General features: G+C 38.2%; 2 protein-coding genes across 7 annotated transcripts in view; both read left to right on the top strand.

Moving 5' to 3' along the window:
* Positions 1-1,058: 1,058 nt before the first annotated feature.
* On the top strand, positions 1,059-10,887 carry LOC133155475 (dentin sialophosphoprotein). 5 transcript variants are annotated; one of them, XM_061280827.1, is made up of 30 exons: positions 1,059-1,167; positions 1,611-1,753; positions 1,838-1,942; positions 2,490-2,555; positions 3,411-3,516; positions 3,620-3,660; positions 3,775-3,828; positions 4,485-4,589; positions 4,691-4,792; positions 4,906-5,049; positions 5,339-5,369; positions 5,455-5,495; positions 5,573-5,615; positions 5,696-5,805; positions 5,875-5,976; positions 6,061-6,165; positions 6,254-6,349; positions 6,521-6,616; positions 6,712-6,816; positions 6,928-7,026; positions 7,140-7,208; positions 7,279-7,332; positions 7,520-7,612; positions 7,702-7,785; positions 7,952-8,065; positions 8,196-8,961; positions 9,375-9,508; positions 9,644-9,732; positions 9,976-10,176; positions 10,573-10,887. In XM_061280827.1, exons 1-26 carry the CDS (start codon positions 1,146-1,148, stop codon positions 8,529-8,531), a joined length of 2,466 nt encoding a protein of 821 aa, XP_061136811.1. In that variant the 5' UTR covers positions 1,059-1,145; the 3' UTR covers positions 8,532-8,961; positions 9,375-9,508; positions 9,644-9,732; positions 9,976-10,176; positions 10,573-10,887. The 5 variants fall into 5 exon arrangements, with proteins under 5 accessions (XP_061136811.1, XP_061136810.1, XP_061136813.1 ...); XM_061280826.1 differs by having other exon boundaries at positions 5,693-5,805; XM_061280829.1 differs by lacking the exon at positions 6,254-6,349 and having other exon boundaries at positions 5,693-5,805.
* A 1,828-nt stretch (positions 10,888-12,715) lies between these two features.
* igsf11 (immunoglobulin superfamily member 11) overlaps positions 12,716-23,940 on the top strand; it is a 51,726-nt gene continuing 40,501 nt past the window's right edge. For both annotated transcript variants that reach the window (XM_061281833.1, XM_061281832.1), the window contains exon 1: positions 12,716-13,205. In XM_061281833.1, the coding sequence (XP_061137817.1) occupies positions 13,145-13,205 (61 nt within the window). In that variant the 5' untranslated portion in view covers positions 12,716-13,144. The remainder of the gene's footprint in view (positions 13,206-23,940) is intronic.

Here is a 23,940-nt window from a genome sequence, read left to right as displayed (position 1 = left end):
GAAGTATTTTGAATGACAGCGTCACCGATTCCGAAAAAAAAAAAAATCACGATTGTAAACTCAAAACGGAATTACGATTATCCTTTCAACGTAAAATACAATGCTCCTAAACTATATATATTTTATACCATTATTATGCATGATATTAATGTTTTATGGAACTAAAATCAGTTAGCACAACGTTCAAGTATATTTGATGGAATCAATCAAATCCCTGTTTTATGATTATCATATTTGCTTTTTACTCTGAAAATATGCTTGCAATTTCGGAGTCTCCGTTGTTGATCTTGACAACTCCGTCTTTTTTTTCATTTGTTATTACATATTTACATCCATCTACTTAGCTCCTCATGCACCATTTATAACCCGTAGAAATTACGTCATTTTCTTGATATACTTCATCTTTGAGACGCTATTGCAATTAATAAAATAACACATACCCCATAAATGTCGCATATGTTTTATGGGATCGTTTTGGAGCCACTTTAAGATTTTGATCGTTTGTATACGAATAAATAAACATATAATTATATTTCATCTAACTTTCGTGCAGGAACTGCATTTCCAGATTTGATGCAGAACTTGAAACATCCGCTACGAGGCGCAACAACATTAGTTTGTGAGCTTTGTTTGAGACCACCGGATCCTCCAAACTAGTCCAAGACTTGCGTGTTTATCTCCTCAAATGCGTAATGTTGTGCTTGAATAGTTAAGAAACCAGTCTGTATTGTTTTGTCAACTGAATAGGTGGCATTTCCTGTTTCAGACAGCTATAATCTTGTCTCTACGACTACCGGTAGTGGAACAAGCATTACCTGTTGGCACAGGTAAACGTTTTTTTTACGGTTTTCAAAATAAAAGAACACACATCATTTTATGCGTAAAACGCATACCAATAATATTTTTATCTGTACAGGAAATACAGTGACGAGGATATATGGTATTATCCGTGGTATTTTAACTTTTTTGATAATTAAACATTAATAATTGGTCAAATGTTGATTTATTTTGAAATTTCTCTTACCACTCCCAACTTTCCACATACTTTTATGACCCAGCCCTATCTTTCATGCTGTCTCCTCACAAATAAACCTGGAAGGGTGTGTTTGGGAGGCTTCCTCGCCACAGGAGAAAGGTGGACGTGAATGGAGTTCCCTCTCACTGAAGGTTAGCTGATTTCAATGACATTATTTTATCTACAAGTATTTTTAGCTCATGCATACTACACGCTCAAGAAACATAAAACCTCTGTTTTTCAAATGAGTCTGTGCCTATTTCAGTTTGTTTTATTACAGAATTTCTCAGGACATTGGGCAATTCTTCTTGCAAGGGGTGGGGCACTGCTGATTTTTCTCATAATGTAATAAAGTCATTGTTGAGGTTTATCGCAAATTGCATAAGGTAGTTTTTCTCGTTCCACACAACAGTTTAGCATTAAATAACGTAATAATAGATGTTGTTTATGCTGGTTCTAAGAACAGCTCTCAAATAAGTCATTAAATGTAACCACTGTTTGTTAATTCTACATGTGAACAATTGAAATTTTTCATTTCAGAGTGCATGCAAATTGGTTTTGCTGTAATATGTATGACCTATTTTTTGAACAATAGCTCCTGGTGGAGCTGCAAGTGTAGAGGAACCAGCAGCCCTCCCACCCGGTCGTTTGGGGTCTCTCACAGAGGAAATAGAGCCGGTAGAAATACAAATGTGTGCCGATGACAGGAGTCAACCAATAGAAACTGCAGGTTGCCAGGTAAGTAACAATTCAGAGTCACTCTATCTGCTCTTTTGCCAATTGAAGAACAGTGAGAAGAAGTATGTGACTTTTTGTCGCCAGGTACCATACTCATATGATAGTTCTTCATCATCCTCAGACAGTGAGGATGAAGGCAAGAAGGAAAAGAAGAAGAAGAAACTGAAGAAGAGGAAGAAGAAAAAGAAGGTATGTTTTTATGACTTTTATCAAGATTAAGTGTTCCTGGGAAATTTTAGGATTATACGGCAATTTTTCAGTGACTGGGGTGCAGTTTTGAGATCATCGTGAATGAGTAACTGCATCTCAAAAACCTAAAAAAATCAAATCAGACAAAAATAAAATAAATTATTTGAAATAATGATGAAGATATTACAATATATCCAATCAAAGTGTAATCATGGCTTTTAGAATGAGAATCTATTTTACAAGGCAGCAAATGAGGCCTTTTATGTCGTCTTCAGGGTGTGTCGTGCCTGGGAAGAAGTAAATACACGCCTGGCTGCACTGCACTAAACTGGTCAGGCTTGTGATTAATGTGTTTTGTAGAAAGTAGACCAAGTGCACTTTGGCTGCCTTCATAGCTACAATGGGTGGACTTGTGCCCGGTCGTGTGTTTAAAGAGCCCTTCCCTGGTTACGCTACATAGCAAAGACAACAATCTCATTTACATGAATGAAGGCCCAAATAAATAAATAAACCTGTTCAGAAAAAAGAGACCACTCTCTTCCTGCAGGATTCCAGTTCTTCATCTTCCTCCTCTTCCTCATCGTCCAGCAGCTCTTCAGACAGTGATAGTGAGGTAAGTTCGATCAAGTGCGTGTCCAAATATTGCTTCAGCATGTCTGCCACTAGACGTTGTCGTCACACGATTTCCCCTCCGGCCAAGTCAGCATGAACGTCTTTGCAAAAATCATTTCAAAATCCTCCAGCTTTCATTTTCTGCACATTTAATTCAAACTGAGTGAACATGTGTGCTTTGTGGATGTGACCTATTAAATTTCCAAATTTGCCTTCAGCTCATGATCCACACTTGGGCTTTTGGTGAGTGTAAAAAACTTGGTAGTAAGTAAAGTTTGCTGGAAGAGAATTTCAGCAGCAACCTTTTTAAAGTTGAAAACCTTTTGACAACTTTAGAATTTTTTAAAAAATAGGTGATCTCTTAACTTAAGGCAGTTTGCGCTCGGGAAACAAGATAAAAACAAAGATCGCCACGTCAGGCATTTGGGTGCAGGCTGCGAGACTTAAAAAAAAATGCATTCCATTAGGTCGTACTGCTTCAAGCTTTGGACTTAGAGAAAGTAGGTGGAGGCACTAAGGAAGTATATGATTGAAGGCACACCCATTTGGAATGTACAACACAGACATGTTGTAACAATGAATTGATTTCCATTCTTTTTTTCTTTTTTTTTTTTTACAAAAACAATTTTATGCAGTTGGAGCGACTACCTTTTTGCTATTTCTAATTTCATACAAAAATGGCCAGTAATTTAACCTTTATTTTTCAAGTAAGTAACATCTGATATTATCATGATGGGTGAAGAATGACTTGTTTAACCAGTTGTTAACACTAAATGGGTCAGCGTAGTCAACATAATAATTCAGCACTTCAACACCTGACAATGCTTTCAGTACTCCATTTTTTATTATCTTGAAGGATGACAAGAAAAAGAAGAAGAAGAAGAAGAAGAAGAAAAAGGAGAAGACGAAGAAAAAAGTGGTGCCTGAGTACATGTGGGACAGGTTGATCATAGCACCGACTGGTAGGTGAAATTATTTCTCCTGAGAGATTCATATATGGAGGAAAACGTAAGTGCCGGTGGTTCGGCTGAACTGGTTGACCCATATTGTTGTGTGTTTATTTAGATGAACAAATGCAACTTCCTGGGGACCCGGAGTTAAAGCGGGTGAGAGATGAATGACATTTCATTTGAAATATTCCCATCTTAGGCCTCCAGATCTACCTTTCTAGATAATTATGAATATATCTCATCACATCAGTTTTTTCTGGGTTGTTTCAGGTTTTTGATGAGGACAATGACAGGAAAGAGAAGGATAAGATGAAAAAGAACAAGGTAAATCCACGCATGCCATGCTGGCGTAATGCTGTCGATGGCAGATTTTCATAAAATGTTTAAGCGTTTGTGTCATGTAAACTTCTGCATACGCTTGCATCACTGCTGGAAAACTACTTGAATGGCTTCAGAGACAATTCTTTCAGTTTGTCACACTTGGAAATCCAAATTCACAATTAATTCACATCTGGTGTGCCTCAGGGTTCTGTATTAGGCCCCAAGTGTTTTCTAACTTTTTAATGATGATTAAATTAATAATAATTAATGATCATGATCATAAATAGCAGCTGAAAAATGTGCTTTGATAATCCAAAATGGGATTTTTAACTAGATGGTATTACAGTCACTGGTAATAATGTAGGGATAGATGTCTCTGAAAATATAAAAATGTTCCCACCATAAAAGGAGCGCTTTACTTTGATTAGCTTTGTTTAATATATTTTATTTTATGAGTTAACCTTAACCTTATGTTTTTATGTGTAATTTTTGTTGACAAACAATAAAATTAATGTTTTTGTCAATGAAATTTCAAGATATAATGAGAACATGCGGATAATGTAGATCAATATAAAAATGTCGTATTAGTACAAATAAAAAAATAACTCGTATTAAGACAACTGTTCCATTGAAATGGCTTTTCCACCCTCACTTCACAGGATTCCTCTTCATCTGACAGCTCAGACAGCGATGAAAAGAAGAAGAAAAAGAAGGACAAGAAGAAGAAAAAAGACAAGAAGAAGAAAAAGAAGAAAGACAAAAAGGTACAGCTATAATAATAATGCCGTTGTTTTTTGGGGAAAAAAAACATTCATTATAAAAAATAGTGTTGTCATCAATTCATTTTCCTTCTTTTACTTCACAGGATTCCTCATCCTCGTCATCTGACAGTTCTTCCTCTGATAGTGATGATGAAAAGAAAAAGAAGAAGAAAAAGAAGAAGAAAAAGAAGAAGAAAAAAAAGAAGGTGCTGTGATTACAATATGTGTAACTGAGTTGTGTTCATCTCCTTTCTAAATTATGGAAATAAATGAAAATCTAGGCTTGACGCTAATTGTTAAACTTTCGCTTCTTTCATAGGATTCCAGTTCCTCCTCTTCCTCCTCCTCCTCCTCTTCTTCTTCCTCCTCTTCTTCCTCCTCCTCCTCTTCTTCCTCCTCTTCCTCCTCCTCTGACAGTGATGACAAGAAAAAGAAAAAGAAGAAAAAGAAAGAAAAGGAAAAGGTATGTTAACCATGTTTGTGAAATTACTCATACTGATAATATAATTTGTAAATATATTACATAAAATGCTGAAGGGGCTACATAGATTTTTGAGGGTCTTTATTACCTTTTCCAGACAGTTCCAGTAATAGAACTCATTAACTTCACATTATTTTTTATTTAATATGGAGTCATAATTACATCCATATTGCAATTACAACATTTTACAAAACAGAGACACCAATAAAAATGTAATGATGCAGACAAAGTCCAAGACAGGAGTGAAACAAATCTTGACTTTTATTCACAGGATGAAGCGCAAGAATCACTTTTATCAGCAGGTGAGTGTGACACATTTATTTTCTAATACTAACAATCGATACAACCAAACACATTTGTTTATGTTCATATTGATGTTTTCCACAGGAGTTGAAGATGCATCGAAAGATAACATTTATGATGACAAGGTGACAAACTCACATGAGCATTATGTACAATATGTCACTCGCTTAAAAACAGATAATTGTTTTTTTTTTTTCAATAGTATAAAGCAGCAGAAGATCCGTCTATAACTTACATACCGGGTGGTAAGTGTGATGTTCAACATGTCAAGGAGCAGTTCAAATTTTTGTATGGGTCAGGGGTATCATTCGAACTCTTTAAGCAGCGGCGTTCCCGGGTGGTATCGAGGAAGGCCACCTAAGTGATGATGAGGGAGAGGGAGAGGATGGGAACGAGCCAAAGAAAAAAAAGAAGCTGAAGAAGAAGAAGCAAAAGGTGATCATAGTGTTGATGAAAAGAGCAAAATAATCAAATGAGCCTAATGCTGATTTTGTTTTTCAATAGGATTCTGGTTCATCTTCGGACAGTGATGATGATGAAAAAGACAAGAAGAAGAAGAAAAAGAAGAAGAAGAAGAAGAAGAAGAAGAAGAAGAAAAAAAAGAAGGTACAGTATATGTTTGGTCAAAAGAGTAAACTGATTGTTACTGATTACTGTCAATAAATAATTTGTGTCTAATTTCATGTTTAGGATTCTTCTAGCTCCTCCTCTTCTTCATCTTCTGATAGCTCTTCCTCAGAAAGTGATGATGAAAAGAAGAAAAAGAAGAAGAAGAAGAAGAAGAAGAAAAAGAAGGTGTGTTATCCCTCTTGTATTGACTTTATTTTATTTATTGTGAGTTGGTTTATTATACGTACTTATTATATTTAAACTGTATTAATAGGACTCCAGTTCTTCTTCTTCATCGTCATCATCTTCTGACAGTGATGATGACAAAAAGAAAAAGAAGAAAAAGAAAAAGAAGAAGAAAAAGAAGAAGGTTTGCATTTGTACCTCTTGTATTATCCAATACAGTATTTAATTCTGTGGTCCCAATTTTCTGACATCCTCTATGACCTACGTAAATTGGATGCATTATTATTATTATGATTATTATTATTATTATCATTATGTAATGACTTGTGTTTGTTCCTAAAAAATGTCTTAACAGGACTCCAGTTCTTCTTCCTCCTCTTCCTCATCTGATAGTGATGATGAAAAGAAAAAGAAGAAGAAAGTGAAGAAAAAGAAGAAGAAGAAGAAGAAGGTTTGTTATTTTTCATTTGTTGCTTGTTTAATCCAGTAATCTATTTGTGTAGTCAGTAATCAGTGTTTTGTATTATTCTCCCAATCTCTGAACAGGACTCCAGTTCTTCCTCTTCCTCCTCCTCCTCCTCCTCCTCCTCTTCTTCGTCTGACAGTGATGATGACAAGAAGAAAAAGAAAAAGAAGAAAAAGAAGAAGAAGGTAAATAAAAATACATTATTCTATTAATATTTTTTGTCTAGAATAGTTTACATATCCAGTATATTTACAGCAGATTTTCATCATAATGTTATTCTCCCAATCTCTGAACAGGACTCCAGCTCTTCCTCCTCCTCCTCATCCTCCTCTTCTTCATCTGACAGTGATGATGATAAGAAGAAAAAGAAGAAGAAGAAGAAAAAGAAGAAGAAGGTAAATGCATTGTACTATTAATATAGTTGTTTAGAATTTTTTTCAATATACAGTATATTTGCAGCAGATTTTGATCATAACGTGGATTTCTGTTGTTTTTCCTTTGTCATTAGAAGGCCAGCTCTTCCTCCTCTTCCTCCTCCTCCTCGTCCTCCTCCTCTTCTGATAGTGACAGCGACAAGGTCAGTAAATGCGCTATTCCCCATTACATTGACTTTTTTTCTGAACTTAAATGGCGAATCATTTCTTTAGAAAAAGAAGAAAAAAGATAAAAAGAAGAAGAAAAAGAAGGAAAAGAAGAAGAAGGTGAAAAAAAAATACATTACACTACAGTCACTTAATTAGGTACAACTGTACAAACTAATATGAGAGCAAAGCCGTTCCAATTTAATGAAACGGAATTAAAAAGTCTTCATTTGTATTTTTGCTATCGTAATCTTAGATTGTATGTACCCATTCTGTAGATGCTAAATATAAAGGATTTTCTGTGCAGGATTCTTCCTCATCTAGTGATTCTTCTAGTGATGATGAGAAAAAGAAGAAAAAGAAGAAAAAGGACAAGAAGAAAAAGAAGGACAAGAAAAAAGTGAGACTGCCAATAAATTTCAAACATTTGTTTTATGTAATTTGGGCAGGCTACAGTGCGCTAACCAAATTGTTGCATTTGCATCCAAGCACTCAGATTGTTCTGGTAGTGATAAGAAGAAAAAGAAGAAAGACAAGAAGAAGAAAAAGAAGAAGGACAAGAAGAAGAAAAAGGTGGGTTCATTGAGTATCAGTGGTTCACTCACCTGACGTTGTCTCCATACAGTATGTGCTGTGATTGCAATGAATGGACAGACAGATGGACGGATTGATGGAAGGATAATTCAGTGGGTGTGTAAAGATTATGTTTATTTTTTACAATCTGTGGCATGCGTTTCAGGATTCAAGCTCCAGTTCTTCAAGTTCCAGTTCTTCTAGTTCCAGTTCCTCAAGTTCCAGCGGCAGTGACAAGGAAAACAAAAAGGCCAAAAAAGACAAGAAGAAAAAAGAGAAGGCAAGTCACGGAATGGGAACATGCATGTCTTTGAATGAGCCATATCATGCTAAATCAACTTTTGGAAACTTTTAGCTAAGTTGAAATGCTAACCACCCCCCATCATAGCGTCCTCCTTTTTTCATTGCAGAAAATTCCTGTTGGTAAGCAAAGCGCCGATCCACAAATACCACCAGAGCCAGGTGCGAGTGGATACTCGGCATTTAGCAAAACCATTAAGCCCGGTGGCGCTCCCGTCATCACTTATCCATTGCTTCCCTCCAAACCCCTTGTAAATCCTCTGGCTCCCCCACTCTCCTATCCACCCGTAACCACAACTGCCGGCGGAGATCGGCCACCCATTCGTAGACCCTTAAGCCCCATGGAGTCATTGATGGGGAGTACGTACCGATATAGGGACGCAGGGACCCGTCCCACCCCGCACTTCAGCGCCACTGATGTATACAGAAGCAGGTCTTACAAATGATGAGATGTCAAAACAATTCAATCAAAGGAAATGTGGATTTGGTGAAGAATGATTGTGTCGTTGGAAAAAAAAGATGATTTTTATGTAATTGCCTCAGGGAATAAAACAACAACATTGTATTTTGTGTACCTTGTCTGTGATTATTATTAAGTAGAGCACTGTACAAACAGTGTAAGGGTTCAGATTCATCAACAACTCAACTTCTTTATCTGACATTTCTTAACAGTTAGATGAAAAGAAGAAAAAGGTAGTGATTGATATGTGCTTCATGGATGTAATTTAAAAAAAAAAAAAAAGTGTTTTGGCACAATTATAACACGTGCCAAGACAGGCTGCATAGTCATAGACCAAACAAAGAGAGATCTCAACATTAAACCAACATTTGGACTACAAAGATTTGCCGGATCAGATGACATTAACTATATGCAAGGTAAGAGTGGAGAAAAAAAAGAGCTGCCTGTATTTTGTATTGATCATTATTAATCCACCAGCGACTTTACATGCTTTAGTCCAAATCGTCGTGTCCAGCTTTTAAAGAAAATGCAGTTTAGTTAGTTTTAATAATACAAATAAGCAATAAATATACTTTTCAAAATAAAAAAAATGTATATTTGTAAATGTTTTACTAATTAAAAAAAATCAATCCATTATTTAATGAGATAAATTACTAAAAAATGAATACAAAATGAATAAATACATTTGAAGTGGGAGTGGGGGGGCGGATGGGGCACCCGGCAATTTAATAAAACAATCCAATAAGTGAGCTTCACCCTGCAGTGTTGCACACGATAATTTTATTCAAATGATTAACAAGTGAGTGGTAAAAATGCATTTGCGCTCCAGGAAGCTCCTGCCGGAGGTGCGGCCTGGTTGAGTCACGTGGTTTCAGGTGCGGCTAGTTTATTGACGCTCGGTGCTTCCGGACTGCTGTCACTTGGATTTGCACGGAGTCACGATGAGTTTCAATCTTAATGATGGTAAGATTTCACTTCAAGAAGCTTTTAAATCTTATTGTTACCTAACATGACAATGCACCTACCTGTTGCACGCTCAACCTAAACTTTGAGTGAAGTTAATTGAAATATGCTGACTACGTTTGTTTTCATTTCCAGCAATGGGCGGTGGTGAGGAGCAAATAACAAAACAAGAGGCTAACAAGGACGAGTTTAGCTGGCCTTGGAGTAAGAAGGGTGACGATAAGGTACTTTATTATTATTATTATTATTATTATTATTATTATTATTATTATTATTATTATTATTATTATTATTATTATTATTATTTACTTGATTTTATTTGTTTTCTGACTGACTTTTACAACAAGGTCGGTCACAACAGGTATATTAGGATTAATTTGTGACTTAAATGACATTTTAATTGACAAATGCTTGACAAATTGAGGTGAAAACGTCTGAAATCTACCACGTGATGTACATAATTCTAGGGCGACAGCAAGGCCAAATCCGGTGACAAGAAAAAGTCATCGGATGGAAAGAGCAAAAGTAAAGATGGGAAGAGTGGTGACCATAAGGATGGAAAGAAAACGGGTTCAAAGGATGGAAAGAAAAAGGATCATAAGGACGGGCACGGGTCCAACACCTCCTCCTCTTCCTCAAGCAGCAGTAGTAGCAGCAGCAGCGACGAGGTGAGTTTTTAACGTTTACTTGATAATCTTTCAAACAAACTGAATACTGCTCGACGCTTGTCATGCAGCTGTCACGCCTTGTTTTGTCTTACTGTTATGCAGCCACAACAGGTCTCACCGGCTGTGCCACAACACACCCCACCCTCGTCTTGCTATCTGTGATCTGTGACTATTTTCGTTAATATTCTGCAGCCTTTCTCACAATCAGTGCAGTTTCCCGTGAGGGCAAAACAAACGGGTCACATGGTCGAATATTGCCTTCGCTACTTTTAGTGCTTATTAGGGGCCAGTGCTGGTGCCAGAACTATTTGTTTATAAAATTAATGAGCTGTGGCACTTACTTTAATAAATGATCTTATGTTCCTGCAATAAATATTGTGCTTTTTGTTATTTCAGGGCTGATGCTTCCTAAGGGGCAGATCTGGCTTGCTGGCAGTGTGTGTATGTGTAAATGCAATTCAACATTATTCCATTGCCAGCAACGTGCTGGTCTGCTGAAAACCAATCTTGGAGCTCAGGGTAGTCAGTCAATGGTCTGACAAGTCATTATATCTGAAAGGACTGTGTTTTTACCACAACGTGGCATTGTTTCCTTTTCTTGGTAGTGGGGTGTCAATCAAAAGTCTGAAATTGTGGTATTTTGTAGCCAATCAGATACTTGCATGTATGAAATTAAATAATTAATTAAAATAAAACAATATATTTGTCCAATATTTTTGTCGTTTTATATATTTTTTACCCTTCTTAAATAAAACTCTAGACTTGGGAAATTATGCAAAAAGCTCAAAGTAAAAGTGAAAAATTACATAAAGGTTACACGTCTAAAATTACTTATTCGATTGACATTTAGTATAAAAGATTAACAGGACTTTAAAATCTTATATATGGAGAAAGGAAATAAGAGGAATTCTCCGTACTTGTGAGTAATATGAAATATCAACTATAAAACATTTTTTATGGCCGTTCCTCTGCAGCACACCCTTATTAAGTGGAGCTGATCCCAACCAAAAAGGAGAAAGGACATGATACACCCTAGAGCCATCGCTAGCCAATCTCAGAGAGCACATGTAGTCAAAGCACCATTCACACTCACATGGGTCACCCACATGTTGCCTGTGGGTACCATGTTGCCCTCAAGAACCTCATGAGGAGCCTGCGTGGGCCTGTTCTTAAAACACTGCATCTCACAGATAGTGGAACATTGTGTGGAATGTGGGAGGAAGAAGAACGGCATGGGAAGAACGTTCAAACTCCACACAGGAAAGCCAGAAAAGATATTTAAATGCAAAACCTTTAGCAAATATATTGCCAGATTTGCAAAAGTATACAATGTGAGACTTCAAATATGCCCATGATGACGATTGAGCAACATATGCTATGAAAAAGTGTTCACAAGCAGGATGCATCTGTGTCCTTCTGGCTCAGTTTAGCTACCAGACTCTCATGTAGCGCCTCAGTAATCACAATTCAAATTATGGTTTGTTTCACTGCATTTGTGTCCCACAACAGCCTGAGTGTGAAGCTATTGACGCAAAGCTATTGTGCCTAGAGATGTCACGTAGTTTAGTCCACCTTGTCTTTTAAAAACACATTTTCTATCTCCATCACAGGCAAAAGTCTTGTCCAGACTTCTCCTATGCAATTTCCTGGGTACAAGATTGAAAACCCAGAACCCCCGAGACTCTGTGTTGTGCTGCCGGCACTTATTATATTGATTTAAAAAAGTGTGTATGTTGTGTGTTGACCAAGACACAAAACACATCCTGTGATGTACAAAAAATGTGACAAATTAACTTGCTGAGGTGTTTGATCAAACATTGATTGCAGCATCTTTAATTGCACCCTGCTTTTCACCAGAAGACCGTCCAAATAAAAATATCAACACAATGATCAGTGAAACAAATACATTTTTAAAGGACTTGGTGATGAAAATATCGTAAATATTTTTGCAACAAATGATACTATGACAAGTGTGGGTGTGGGTGTTTTGTTTTCTATTTGCTTCAAACGCAATTCATAAGAAAATAGACATTTGCTATTAGTTCACATCATTTCCAGCCTTTCGTGGGCAACGTAAAATTGATGTGACAGAACGGTTGCAAAGGAAAAGATTCATTGCAATTACTGTAATTTTCCAAATGAGTCGATCTACGAACGCACCACAAGAGGGCGCAAATACATTTCTCTTCCTTTCCGGCGTCAACGGTCTCTAGGCAACAGCCGGACTCCAGCCGATTTCCAAGTGTCTGTCACTGAGGCTCGTCAAGTGCACGGAATCATTTGAACAATGACAGGAAGTTGGATGTGTTCCCAAACAAAGTACAAGAGTAAAATACTTAGTTGGTACTTTTGATAGAATGTCATCACAGAGTTAACAGATGACGCATATTGGAATGCCACACTTTTCAAACGGGCAATGCATGCTCATGAATATGTCATATTCCCCAACTATAAACGGAGGCTAGTTTTAGTTTGAATGACTCAAACCGGAAGCTAAAATCCTTTCAGGTAAACTTTATACTCGGTCCAATCAGCTGCTGCAGATCAAGCGAGGAATCATGGAGCGCCACAGGACGCGCTGGAGACACTCACCAACGCGGCGGGGAAACTGACAGTTTGGGATGAATTTCTAAGTTGCATTCAGACACTTGTGGAGAGATTCAGATCGGGTTTTGCACCAACCGCAAATAACCGACGGGTTATTTACACAGCAGACTTGGACTGATCTGCTTACGGGCATCGGAGGGTTAGACGCACCAGCACGGGAGACAGCGACCGGTGAACCGGAGCGGACATGAATTGGGGCTCCTTTTGGAGCACGCGTGCAAACATTTCACTTTGTTTTGGGCAAACAAAGTGGCTTGAGCGCGCTGCGTAAATCCCTACTAGTTCCATGCCACATGCCATTACAAGGACGAGTTTTCTGCAAGGCAACTGAGCGGACCAGAGAACTGAACAGCTCGGAACAATGGTGAAGTTCCATAACTCGGACCTTTGGATAGCCTGGATGGTTATTTTCTGCATGGAGGGTGAGTCTTTTTCCAAAACCTGTAACTTTTTGTTGGCAGTGATTTTACGCAGCAGCACAATTAAACCTATTAGAATGACTGAGGAATGTGTACACACACATCTTGCCTTGTCTGATAGTGTGGAAGATGGAAGAGTTTTATTAAAAAGCATCAAAGAATGAAAGGAACAAAAATTCATGAAACACACTAATTGAGATCTCATAACCCTAAATAATAATAATTATAATTATGTAACGATAAACAAACAATTAAAAATCAACTAAACACAAATCAATCAATAAATAAAATATATAAATAAATAAGAGATGGAATTGTGGTATTGGGCGCGTTTGACGCCCCCCCCCCCCTTATCCCCCTTAATACTTATCTTACCCGGGAGTCAAATCCCCACATTTCCACCAAACTAAAACTAAAGCACCGATTTCAAATGACTTCTAGCGCCTCAGCATGCAAGCATCTCTGTCCACAGCACTTTGTACTGTTCACATTTGATCCATGCGTGCGCTCTTTCTCTTTCATTCTCGCTGTCTCGCCCATGGAACGCAACTGTTGCAGATACGCAAAAAGTAGGCGAGTTTGCGCTTTGAAATGAACGCAATGCGCGGTGGTTAGGATGCAATGATAATCCACGAGATTAACAAACGTTTTGACCAGGCTGGCGGTACAACACGCTCGTGTGTGAGCGATTGTGGCCTGGACACTGTTATTTCAAATTAAAATTTAACTAATGTCTTTGGCCGGAAATTGTCTTGCAGTACCAAACAACACATTAAAAAAAAAAGTTATCTAAAAGTATATCAGGGTTTCCAATGATGCTTGACATAGTTGAAAATAGCCCATCTTGATTTTTATTTCCATGAGTGTAATAATTGTGATTTGTTTTTCTCTCCATGGTGTAATTTACTATAAATGAACATACTTTTACTTTAAGTGTAAAATGGGGAAAGTACTTTTTGTACCTTTTTGAATATTTATTCCTGGAAGCTATACAAATTGTAATGGGATAGCAATAATTAGCCATATGGGCTGACCTCTGAGGTCAAACTATCTGTTCGGAAACAGTTTTGTTTTTCAACTGTAAACCAATTTGGAACAACTTTATTGTAAGATATAATGGAAGCAGAAGTGAAAATTCTCAATTCTCGCGTTTTAACATCCATAACTGCCAACTGGTAAGCGTAAAAAAAAGTCAGCCACTTATAAAGCATAAAAAGGCTCGAGAGTAATTAAAGTTTTGATGAACGCTACTACTTTTTGTTATAGAATGTTTTTTTTCTTCTGATTTCAAACTTGACGTTTATCTGACTAGCTTGTAAGTGCTGCTAAATGAAGGCTAGCCTCATGCCATCTGTGTGTTTTTTGTATACCCACTCTGTGGTATGGATACTGCTGGGGCCTGAATTTCCCCACCCCTGGGGATCAATAAATAATCAATCAATCAATCAATCAATCAATAATATATATATATATATAATAATTGCTCATGATTAATTTGTTAAAACAACAGCAATGCTGTCTAGAATGTTGAGCAAGTCCCAACACCCCGCCATCTTTTCCACTGGACCATATGTACACACACATGCACACGAGCAAGGCCTGTCAATTTGGATGTGACAGTCTTGGTGTTAGATTGAATTTAGTTGTGATTGTCGACGTGTTTCACTTGGCTGTTCACTTATTTAGCCGTATTCCTCTGCAGTCGGACGGTGGATCATCACTTTTACTCAGGTTCTTTTTCCTCCGTCTCGCTCTCACTCTCTCACACACTGACACACACAAAGTAAGATTGTTAGATTGGTTCAATCTGGGCTGGTGTGTGACCAAAATAGTTTGACTGCACTATAGCCATTTTTCAACCGTGTCAGAATGGAGGTTTCCAAAGCCACTGAATGAAAATCAAAACTGTTTTAAGGGACACTTGCTCCTCTTCTTGTGCCTCAGTGGGAAGTCACAAGTGCGTCTATAAATAAATTGCAGCGTATCGATTGTCGTGGCTTGTTTTGGCCGTGTGTACTGACCTCAACGCTTTGCATGTCACAATTTAGCCGTAGATTGATCGCCTGATTATGTCAGCAGACACGAGATAGTTTGTTGCGGTATTTTGTGACCTTTGTTTTAAATCAGCAGTAACTCTGCATTATGGGTGGGCCCACAAAACCCAGCTGCATTTATTATTTATTTTTTTTCTTTCTTATAAATACTGTAAATTTATTTAATAGAGACCAGTGAAATAAATAATTAGCATATTTCAACTTCATTTAAATATGAAAATCAGAACACTTTTGGATTCTATCTGGAATTTGATCAGGGAAAAATACATGTCTAAAGTTAAAATATAATAATAATATAATAAATTGCACAGGACACCACTCTGCCTTTGGTCACCATGGCAACAGCCCTGATGAAATTACCTAGCTTCCCTGAAACATGTTGATTTCAACTAGCCTGCAAACACGGGTGTGATAAGTGTACTGTAATTTCACATTGTTGAGGTATTTTGACCAAAACATGACATTTTGTTGATTTGCCTGGGAACTCTTTTAAATTGTGAATACATTTATAGTTCTTCTTTTAGATACTTGGCAAAAGTGAAGTCTTGGGTCTTCTTAACGGAAGTTTCCAGTCTTTCTAAAACAGACAGTGGAGGCTCTATGCTCTTAAACTGATTAGTTCAGCTACTGTCACAATGAACCCCTCATGGCGATATCAGCACAGAGCTGCTCTGTGCGTATGTCCGGGCTCAATGTTTCACCCAGAACAGCCCTCAAGGGGTACGGGCAGAACCAACATTGCGTTTCAATCAGTTGACCACATTAAGTGAAAGAGAAGGTGTATTGTTTTCAAAAAGAGCATGGCACATTTATAAAATATTCCCGGAAAATGTTGCGATTATCTAACAGCTCACATGACATTGTCCCTCTGTTTATACAACCACTTGGGGTGTTTGTCGAGCTTTTTGGCATTCAGGGCGTGCGTTCTGACATCAAGCTGAATTTGCACTTTCTTTGTGAACTTTATAACCTCTCAAAGTTTGAAAAGACAACGCTAGCCTGGTCACTTTTCATCAATGTGTCATTCACACCATACAGAATATGCCTTCTGTAGAAGCAGTGATGAAATTTGCTGTACTTTACATAATATTGTCGTTAGGTCACACGTGAAGTATTGTGAAGGCGTGATTTCCATTTTTAGGCTGTGCTCACACGTGTAATAAACGGCTCATAAAATAACATATGGATGAACCTGACTGAGCAGCGTTGGTGATGTGTTTATGCAATAAACTTCCATCCGTCCCAAAAAATACTGTTGTTTGGATCAACGCCAGAATTTAGTATCGGATCACTTTGTGATTCCGTCACTTATAAATAGCCTGCTGCTATAAATCACAAATCCAGCAATATCATAACGACAATTGTAGTGGACTGATATCAGATGAGACAAGTCAAGATGGTTAAGAGTAAAAAGTTTTAAGGCTAACTTTTGAAGTGTAACTGCGAGACTAGAGAAGCAGAGCTCTCAGAGGTGACAAGCCGCATGCCCACTCTTACATCATCTCCGTTTCTGTGGAAGAAACAAAACAAGACGCATTCTTCCCAAGCATCCAACTTAGAAGCTGCCTCTCACCGAGTAAATCCTTCCAAAGCTGAATTCATGTGATAAATAAATCCTCTCTGTGTCAGTTTTATCTGATAAGCAGCATTTTTTTTCCACTGCTCTTTCCGCCTGCTGCTAAAAAGGAGCAGCTGGAACACGAGTGTTGGACAGATGGAACTTTCCACCTCGATTATTTTTTGCACTAAAAATAGGCTGTCAAAAAATTAAAAGACCGCCGGGACTGTTGGCAAAGTGCACGTTCGTGTGTGCATGTACGTATGTTTTGAGCGACACAGGCCTGGAGAACTTCAGACGACGTGGTCCTCAGATGACGACGGCAGCGGTCCTGGGAGTGTGAATGAATAAATGATAGGCAGATATTTGGAGGAGAGAGAGAGAGAGCGAGAGCAGCAGTCGCTCCGTCGTACAGCCTCTTAAGCACACATTAAAGCGGGGCCTGAAGGCTGCTCGGCAGTTGGCCAAGCATCTGGGGCAAACATCTGACGTGGTCACTGATGTTTGGGTATTTGAGGTTTTGACTTGGTTGGACCTTTAATTCACTGTGTCACATGAGGAAGTCATGAGCATGCAGGTAAATGTAGTTTCATGGTTAGATTGACTCTATTTCAGAATATTGGTTAAGAAGATCTGGCCCATCTGGAAGTAAACACTATGTTTGGAAATAGATTAAGGCCATTGACGGAGCTAGGATTTTTTTTTCTTGGGGGGCGTCATGGAGGGGCCAAGTAATCTCAAGGGGTCAGCAAAAAAATGACAAACCCTCAAAATTCTTCAAAAAAACCCTGATAAACATCTACAAATTATCAGTTGGGAGATATGGAAAAAAATCATGGAAAAAAATGAAAAACAGCGGCCCACCCCTTTAGTTCCGCCAATGTGTCTTTGCTACATAGAAATGAAAATAATCTGCGAGGAAGAGCATTTGTTGTATGTGTCAAGAACCAGTCACCAATAACATCATCACTCTTCGACCCAAGTCTAAAAACGATGATATCTGCAATCCTGCAGAAACGCTTTGCATTCAGATGAGATCATGTCTTCGATTGATGCTGCTTATCAGTTGAGTGTGCGTGTGTGCGCTTGCGTGTGTGTGCGCTCTGTGCTCATACATTTTTAGAGCTATCTCTCATGTCGTTCACACCTTGCTGGTTCGGAAGCTTTGACAGGATCTTTGCAGATGGGTCCTCAGCATCACATCATTTTGGCACGTAGTGTTAAGGTGGCTTGGTAATGCATGTCGAGATGATTTAAAGACTTTTTTTTTTCCAACCTTGCCCTCAAAACAAACTTTTTTTTTTTTTCTAATCTCAATAATCACATTTTATGAACTGAATGGCTTCCAACATTCACTGTCTCAATTATCTTGGACGCTCTGCAAAATTAATCTCTGTTATCACCGATATTATTGTCATCACAGGGATCTTTGAGTTCAGATCAATGATGAAGGAAACACTTCTGTGCACATATGAAAGCCACAAGTGTGTGCTAACAGATCGTCTAGCAAATAAATTACAGTTGATCCCAAAGGATCACAAGGTCCCTGGACTGTATTGACGGGTTCCAGTAGTTGCTTGGCTGACTAGTATAATACTTTTCAACTGAACTGTTCAATTGTTTGTTTTAGGACAACGTGGTAATTATTACAGAGAATTGGGAGATTAGAAAAAAAGAGAGCGAGAGATAGAAGGCATTGCTGAACTAATTGCTTTGTTTCAAAATTAAACCATTGTACAAAAGTGGTTTCAATAGATTTGAAAACAGCTTACATAATAATCACAGGATGGCCAATTTTAGCCATGTTTGAAAATAAATAACAAACCCTTGCCAACGGGTTAGACAATAGTTGCGTAATTCCCGTGTCCGATTCAAGGTGGAATGCAGATAGCATTTGGAAAATTTGCTGATTTGACTTGCGTGCTGGTACAATTGATAACGGCTGAGCCATTTCGATTCATGCAATCATCAGGGACTAGATGTTCAATGACAACAGGCTTTATGTTTCTAAACAGCGGAACGAACATATGTTGTGTACGTGTAGTTCAAAATTCCATTCCCCAGATTACTGCAGCTCTGCATTGCTAATTTAAAATGGATTGTTCATTGATCTACACAAATGACTAAATGACCTCGTGGCGCTTGATGAACCCGATCGTGTGGGGAGATAATCCAGAGCCTCTGACCTCCATAATATATCTATATATATGATATAATGTATACAGATAGAGTAAGCTACAGGAGCCTCAACCAGTCATATTAGGCAATAGCAGGCATGAAACATCCGCATTATGTCCAATTGATTCTATTTGTAAACGGAGCAGGCCATTGTCTGGAGAATTTACAGCCCGCGAGTTGTATTCGTGGTGACGTCTTTATGATTTGACTCTTGTAGAAATGTTCAATACACGCACAATACAAGGGTCGTTTACAAACATTCACAAGCTTTGTGTGTTAAATCAAAATGATATGCTTGCTGTTCTCCCTTTTGCACAACACAAATACAGATTAGAGCAAAAGGCAACTTGCTTGAAAGATCATATTTGCAAATTTATGAGCTAAAGAGAGGAAGCATTTTTTGCTATTAAATTAGCTTCCTGGAATTAAAATTGAAACTGCACTGTGCTTCACACATTATTTAAGCCTTGTCAGCAAGCGTGCCAAAAGAGAAGTTCTCCTCGAACGATTTCCTCTCCAACAAATTATCATCCAAGTTTCAGTATTTGTAATACAAATGTATCTGGAATACACTTTCAATTCAATAGAGCATGAGAATGAGCCTGGAAAAAAAGCGGCTCTGGAAACTGCAATGATCTTAAAGCAGATTATTGGATGGGAGCACGGCATTTGATGCTCCGCACAGCTTTTCTGTATTTTCCCTAAGGTGCTTGTGGTATCCGGGGATATATCGACGTTGCTACAAAATGCTCTTCTGCCCGCTAACTTCCTTTTGATTGTTATGAGCACGCTGTGATTGAAGGGCAGGCTGAGGTGCATACTGCACGTGGCAATCAAATGGATGTGATTGTAGGAGCGATTTGATCTCCAATCAGATGCTGGGGGTTGGGAGATTGTTTGTACAGCATGAACAAATCTGCAATTGGATTTAAGGATGTTTTTTTTATTTGAAATATATGGCTGGTCGCCACTTGCATTGTAACGTTCAGGACAACGTTTAATGAGCTTTAATAATTTTGAGTATATTCTCCATTTAACTCACACACAAACAAATCCATCCACATTCAGGCAAAGTCAAACAATCCATTTAGCTAGCATCTATTCAATCGGGGTAATTACCCGGAGATTATTAAATTGTTACCGTCTGCACACCACCACAACTGTAATTACGGCCAAGCGTGCGAAATTCCATTTGGCTATCTTTTCCATTGTTACGTGATGACGCAAAGCATAGTGTGTAGAATATTGATGGGCAGAAAGTGAAAGAAAAAGGAGTGAAGTGTGGTGAGGGTTCTCCATGGAGCCTGTGAAAGTCTCATAAATATATCTCATAATCAATGACACAATATCAGACAACCATCCATCTTTTCTGGCCTATCAACTGTTGACATTTTCCTTTTATTAAAGCCGTAAGACAAAACAGTATTTTTTTTTTTTTTTAATGATGACATGCAATGATCAATGATGCTATTGTACTCGGGACAGAGCTGCTATATTAATATGAGGCTTTGTCCTATTTTAGAGCAATTTCTTTGTGTTTAGAAGATGATTTGGGGATGGAATGTGGGGCTCGGATGGCTAGAGTAGAACACGCTCCTTCTGGAAAGCAGAATTGTTGTGGGGATTCATTTGCGTTTAAACGCCTGACTATATGTCGGAGGCTTCTGCCATAGCTTAATTTCCTCCTATATTCAACCATTTAACTCGTCAATCTTCCACTCGCTTTTTAAAAGGCAGCCGAGTAGTTGATTTACTGTGTTCTCATATAATCTCCCCTTCCAACCCCACTGGCTTCATTATTTTCCCCAAATTGCATCAATATAAATCAAAAATAATGGTTCTTTGCACTTCATTTGCACTTGCCGCCTTCCCAGCGGAGACTCAGGTGGATATGATTATTAATAGAAACTCCCGTTTATGACGTCAGTTAAAATTCACACGTGTCTTAAATCTCAAAAGGCATTTTGTTAGTCAGACAAATCATCCTCAATGGTTATTCAGTCAGTAATGCAAAGGCGAAAAGATCTTCTCTTTTCGACTTTGGCTTTTATTCTTTCTCCAGCTGTGTTTTTACCCTGTTGCCAACCTGCCCACTTCTGCTCTCCAATGTGACTCTCAAACACTCATTCATTCTCTCCAATTTCATTCCGTGACTAATGCATTGCCTTGTGTTTCATTTTCTCTCTCTCTTATTGGAAAAAAGGCCTCCATTCTCTGCCTGAAAGCTTTGTGGGGTCCTAAATGCTAAATGGCAGTCTGTCTCTGCCAGGCGCCCGCTTAGTGCCGGTCTCCTTGGTGATGAGACACATCAGGCGGTTCTGTACCAGACAGTGAGCAGTCTGTGGTTGTGAGTGTGCACGTTTCAATTACTGTACGACTTCTCTACACATTTATATACTTTAGGGAAGGACAAGGTGCTACGCTGGCTGGCCGTGTATTCACTGGCATTCATTTGCATTTGAATACATTATGTTTCCTGTCAGCAGGTCCCTGCCAAACAAGCAGGCCTTGTTCTGTTTGCCAGGGGCAGCAGCGGACGGACGGACGGGGCTCAACGTGGTATTGCTCTACATTGGCACAATTCAACCCCGAGTTAAACTCTGTAGACTCTTGGCTTCTTAAGAATTCCGTCCATCTGTACCGCGGCATTTTGATAAGAATCGGATTCTCAGGAAATGGAAACGAGTGACTTTGTGACTTGTTACACAGCAGATCACAACATCACTAGGAATACAAATGTGGCAATTTATAAGCGATGAAAATGTTGATGTATTTATAAGAAAAAGAAAAGAAAATTGCAATGGTACCTTTTAAATGCAAATCATCACTCATACCTATCAATTGCTGAGAAATTGTTTTTAATTAATCCCTACATACTAAAAATATCTTGGATTATTTATGGGGAGCTATGGGTGGTCTTTCCACTCTCTCCACTTAACCCGAAATAGGACTTTGCTAAAAACCTCGTATTTGATCTTGTAGTTAATGCATTATTTACTTGGGCTTTTAAATTTTGGCCGTAAACGTATTTACTTCTTCATCATCTAAGTAGATTTTTCATGATAAGTGCAGTATGTGAGGACATTAACTGAGATTTACTGTATATGAGAGTTGAGTGGCTACAAGAGCATTTTATCGAAATGTACATTGCTGTGCATTAAAACGAGAAAAGAAATCTGACTTTTCTGTCTTGTTCATACAGACTGACTGTAAAATGACCTCATGATACAAGCACATGCTTAACCACCAGGCAATGTTACGCTTTCATCTCATTGGGTCACAGATTTGAGTCCAGTCACACTTTTTCCAATTAAAGCCTGACTTGCGATTAAAGCACAGCAGCCTGGTTGGTAAGACGCAAAACATGTTTGATTTCTGTGCTAAAACGCAGAGACTCATTGACATTGTGTGCTTGTGAATGTTTAGTTGAATTATGTTTGTTGGCCTTTTTGTGTTTTTTTTTCCAACCCCCCCTTGCTGCAGATTGCGTCTTTGTGTATTATTTTGTCTTTCTGGACATTGGGGCCAAGAGTCTTTGGCTAACACAAGTGGATAATTGACCTCAGGAGACATTTCTCTTGGTTATTATAATGAATCCCTAGCTTTCGTAATTATTTGCCTTTTGACGTTCATTCGTGTTGTGCAATCGCTCATTAATGTTCGTAAGACATTTGAACACATAATTGCCTCTTTTGAACAAATACGGCTCTTATTAAAACATTGAGCGGCTGATGGCCACCAAGAGCCTTGCAGATAAAATATGAAACACACTAGCTTTATGAATTTTCTTTCTTGAGGTTAGAAAAAACCTCCAAATGAGCTCATTGGAACCATGACAATGTCATTTACAAAAGTAAACTTTGACTGATCACACCTACAATATTTGTTTGAGTGCATCCGTATACTACCCTTCAGGTGCAAATTAATATTATATAAGCAACATTAAAAGGTCTGATCATCAAAGATTAATAGTCTTTGTGCTGTAATGTAGGCTAGGACCCATGAGAATTGTGAGCTGGAATGGAAAACAAAGAAATCATTTTCCATAAATAAATAAATTAATTAATGAATAAAAAGATCATGTAAATGAATATACATCAATAAAAATATATAATAAATAAAAAGATAAGTATAAATAAATATACAATAATAAATACATATAAATAATTAATTAAACAAAAATACAATGGCTTCACTCCTTCAGCCTGCCTTGCAAAGAGTTGTAGTTCCAACGACAGAAAGTGTGGAAAATGGAATATTAACAATGTGGAGCAGTTGTTTGTGTTTTTGGTTTGGAAATTCTCGAGGACACTGAGTGTGTTGTGCGTCTTTGTTTGGACGTTACATCCACCTGAGCGGACACACAGTCTCACTCAGAGGCATTCACACCTAAACAATCACACAAAGTTCTAATGAAGCCTCTGCGAAACAAACAACTTGATTAAGACTCAAGAGAGCTTGAGAATCAGGTGTGACTACCGTGGGTCATGAAACCATGTGTGAAGGCATGCCAATGATGTGCTTAAAACACGGTAGCGCAAATTTATTTTTTAAAGAAACACTTCACCTCCTGAGGGAGCGTATTCTTTTGGCATGTTCCATCTCCAACTTTGCAGCTCACTACCCAGTGATTGTCCTTTTGCTGAAAAGTGTAGCTTTGCCTCAGGGAAGAACATGTCTGTTCTCCTTGAAGCTGCATTTCTTCTACGTCCACTGAGTATTTTTGTCTTTTGATGCAAAACAAAACTCAGGCACCGCTGTGAGCTGTGAGGCAGAATGTAACTGAACCAAACTAGCATACACTAGTTTGAAGTGCACTATAGCGCAATGAAAATGCTGGGTAGTCAACGAAGGATAATGTTGTCTAAGCCCATTATAGCGAGACAGGTAATAGAACCGATCAACCCATTGCGATCAGAGGAAGGCAATGAAAGAGAAGTGGACGCTG

The sequence above is a fragment of the Syngnathus typhle genome, linkage group LG6 (genome assembly GCF_033458585.1).
Source record: "Syngnathus typhle isolate RoL2023-S1 ecotype Sweden linkage group LG6, RoL_Styp_1.0, whole genome shotgun sequence".
NCBI classification, from domain to species: Eukaryota; Metazoa; Chordata; class Actinopteri; order Syngnathiformes; family Syngnathidae; genus Syngnathus; species Syngnathus typhle.
Note: the sequence above shows the minus strand (reverse complement) of the source record. Positions and strands in the feature narration are given on the sequence as shown.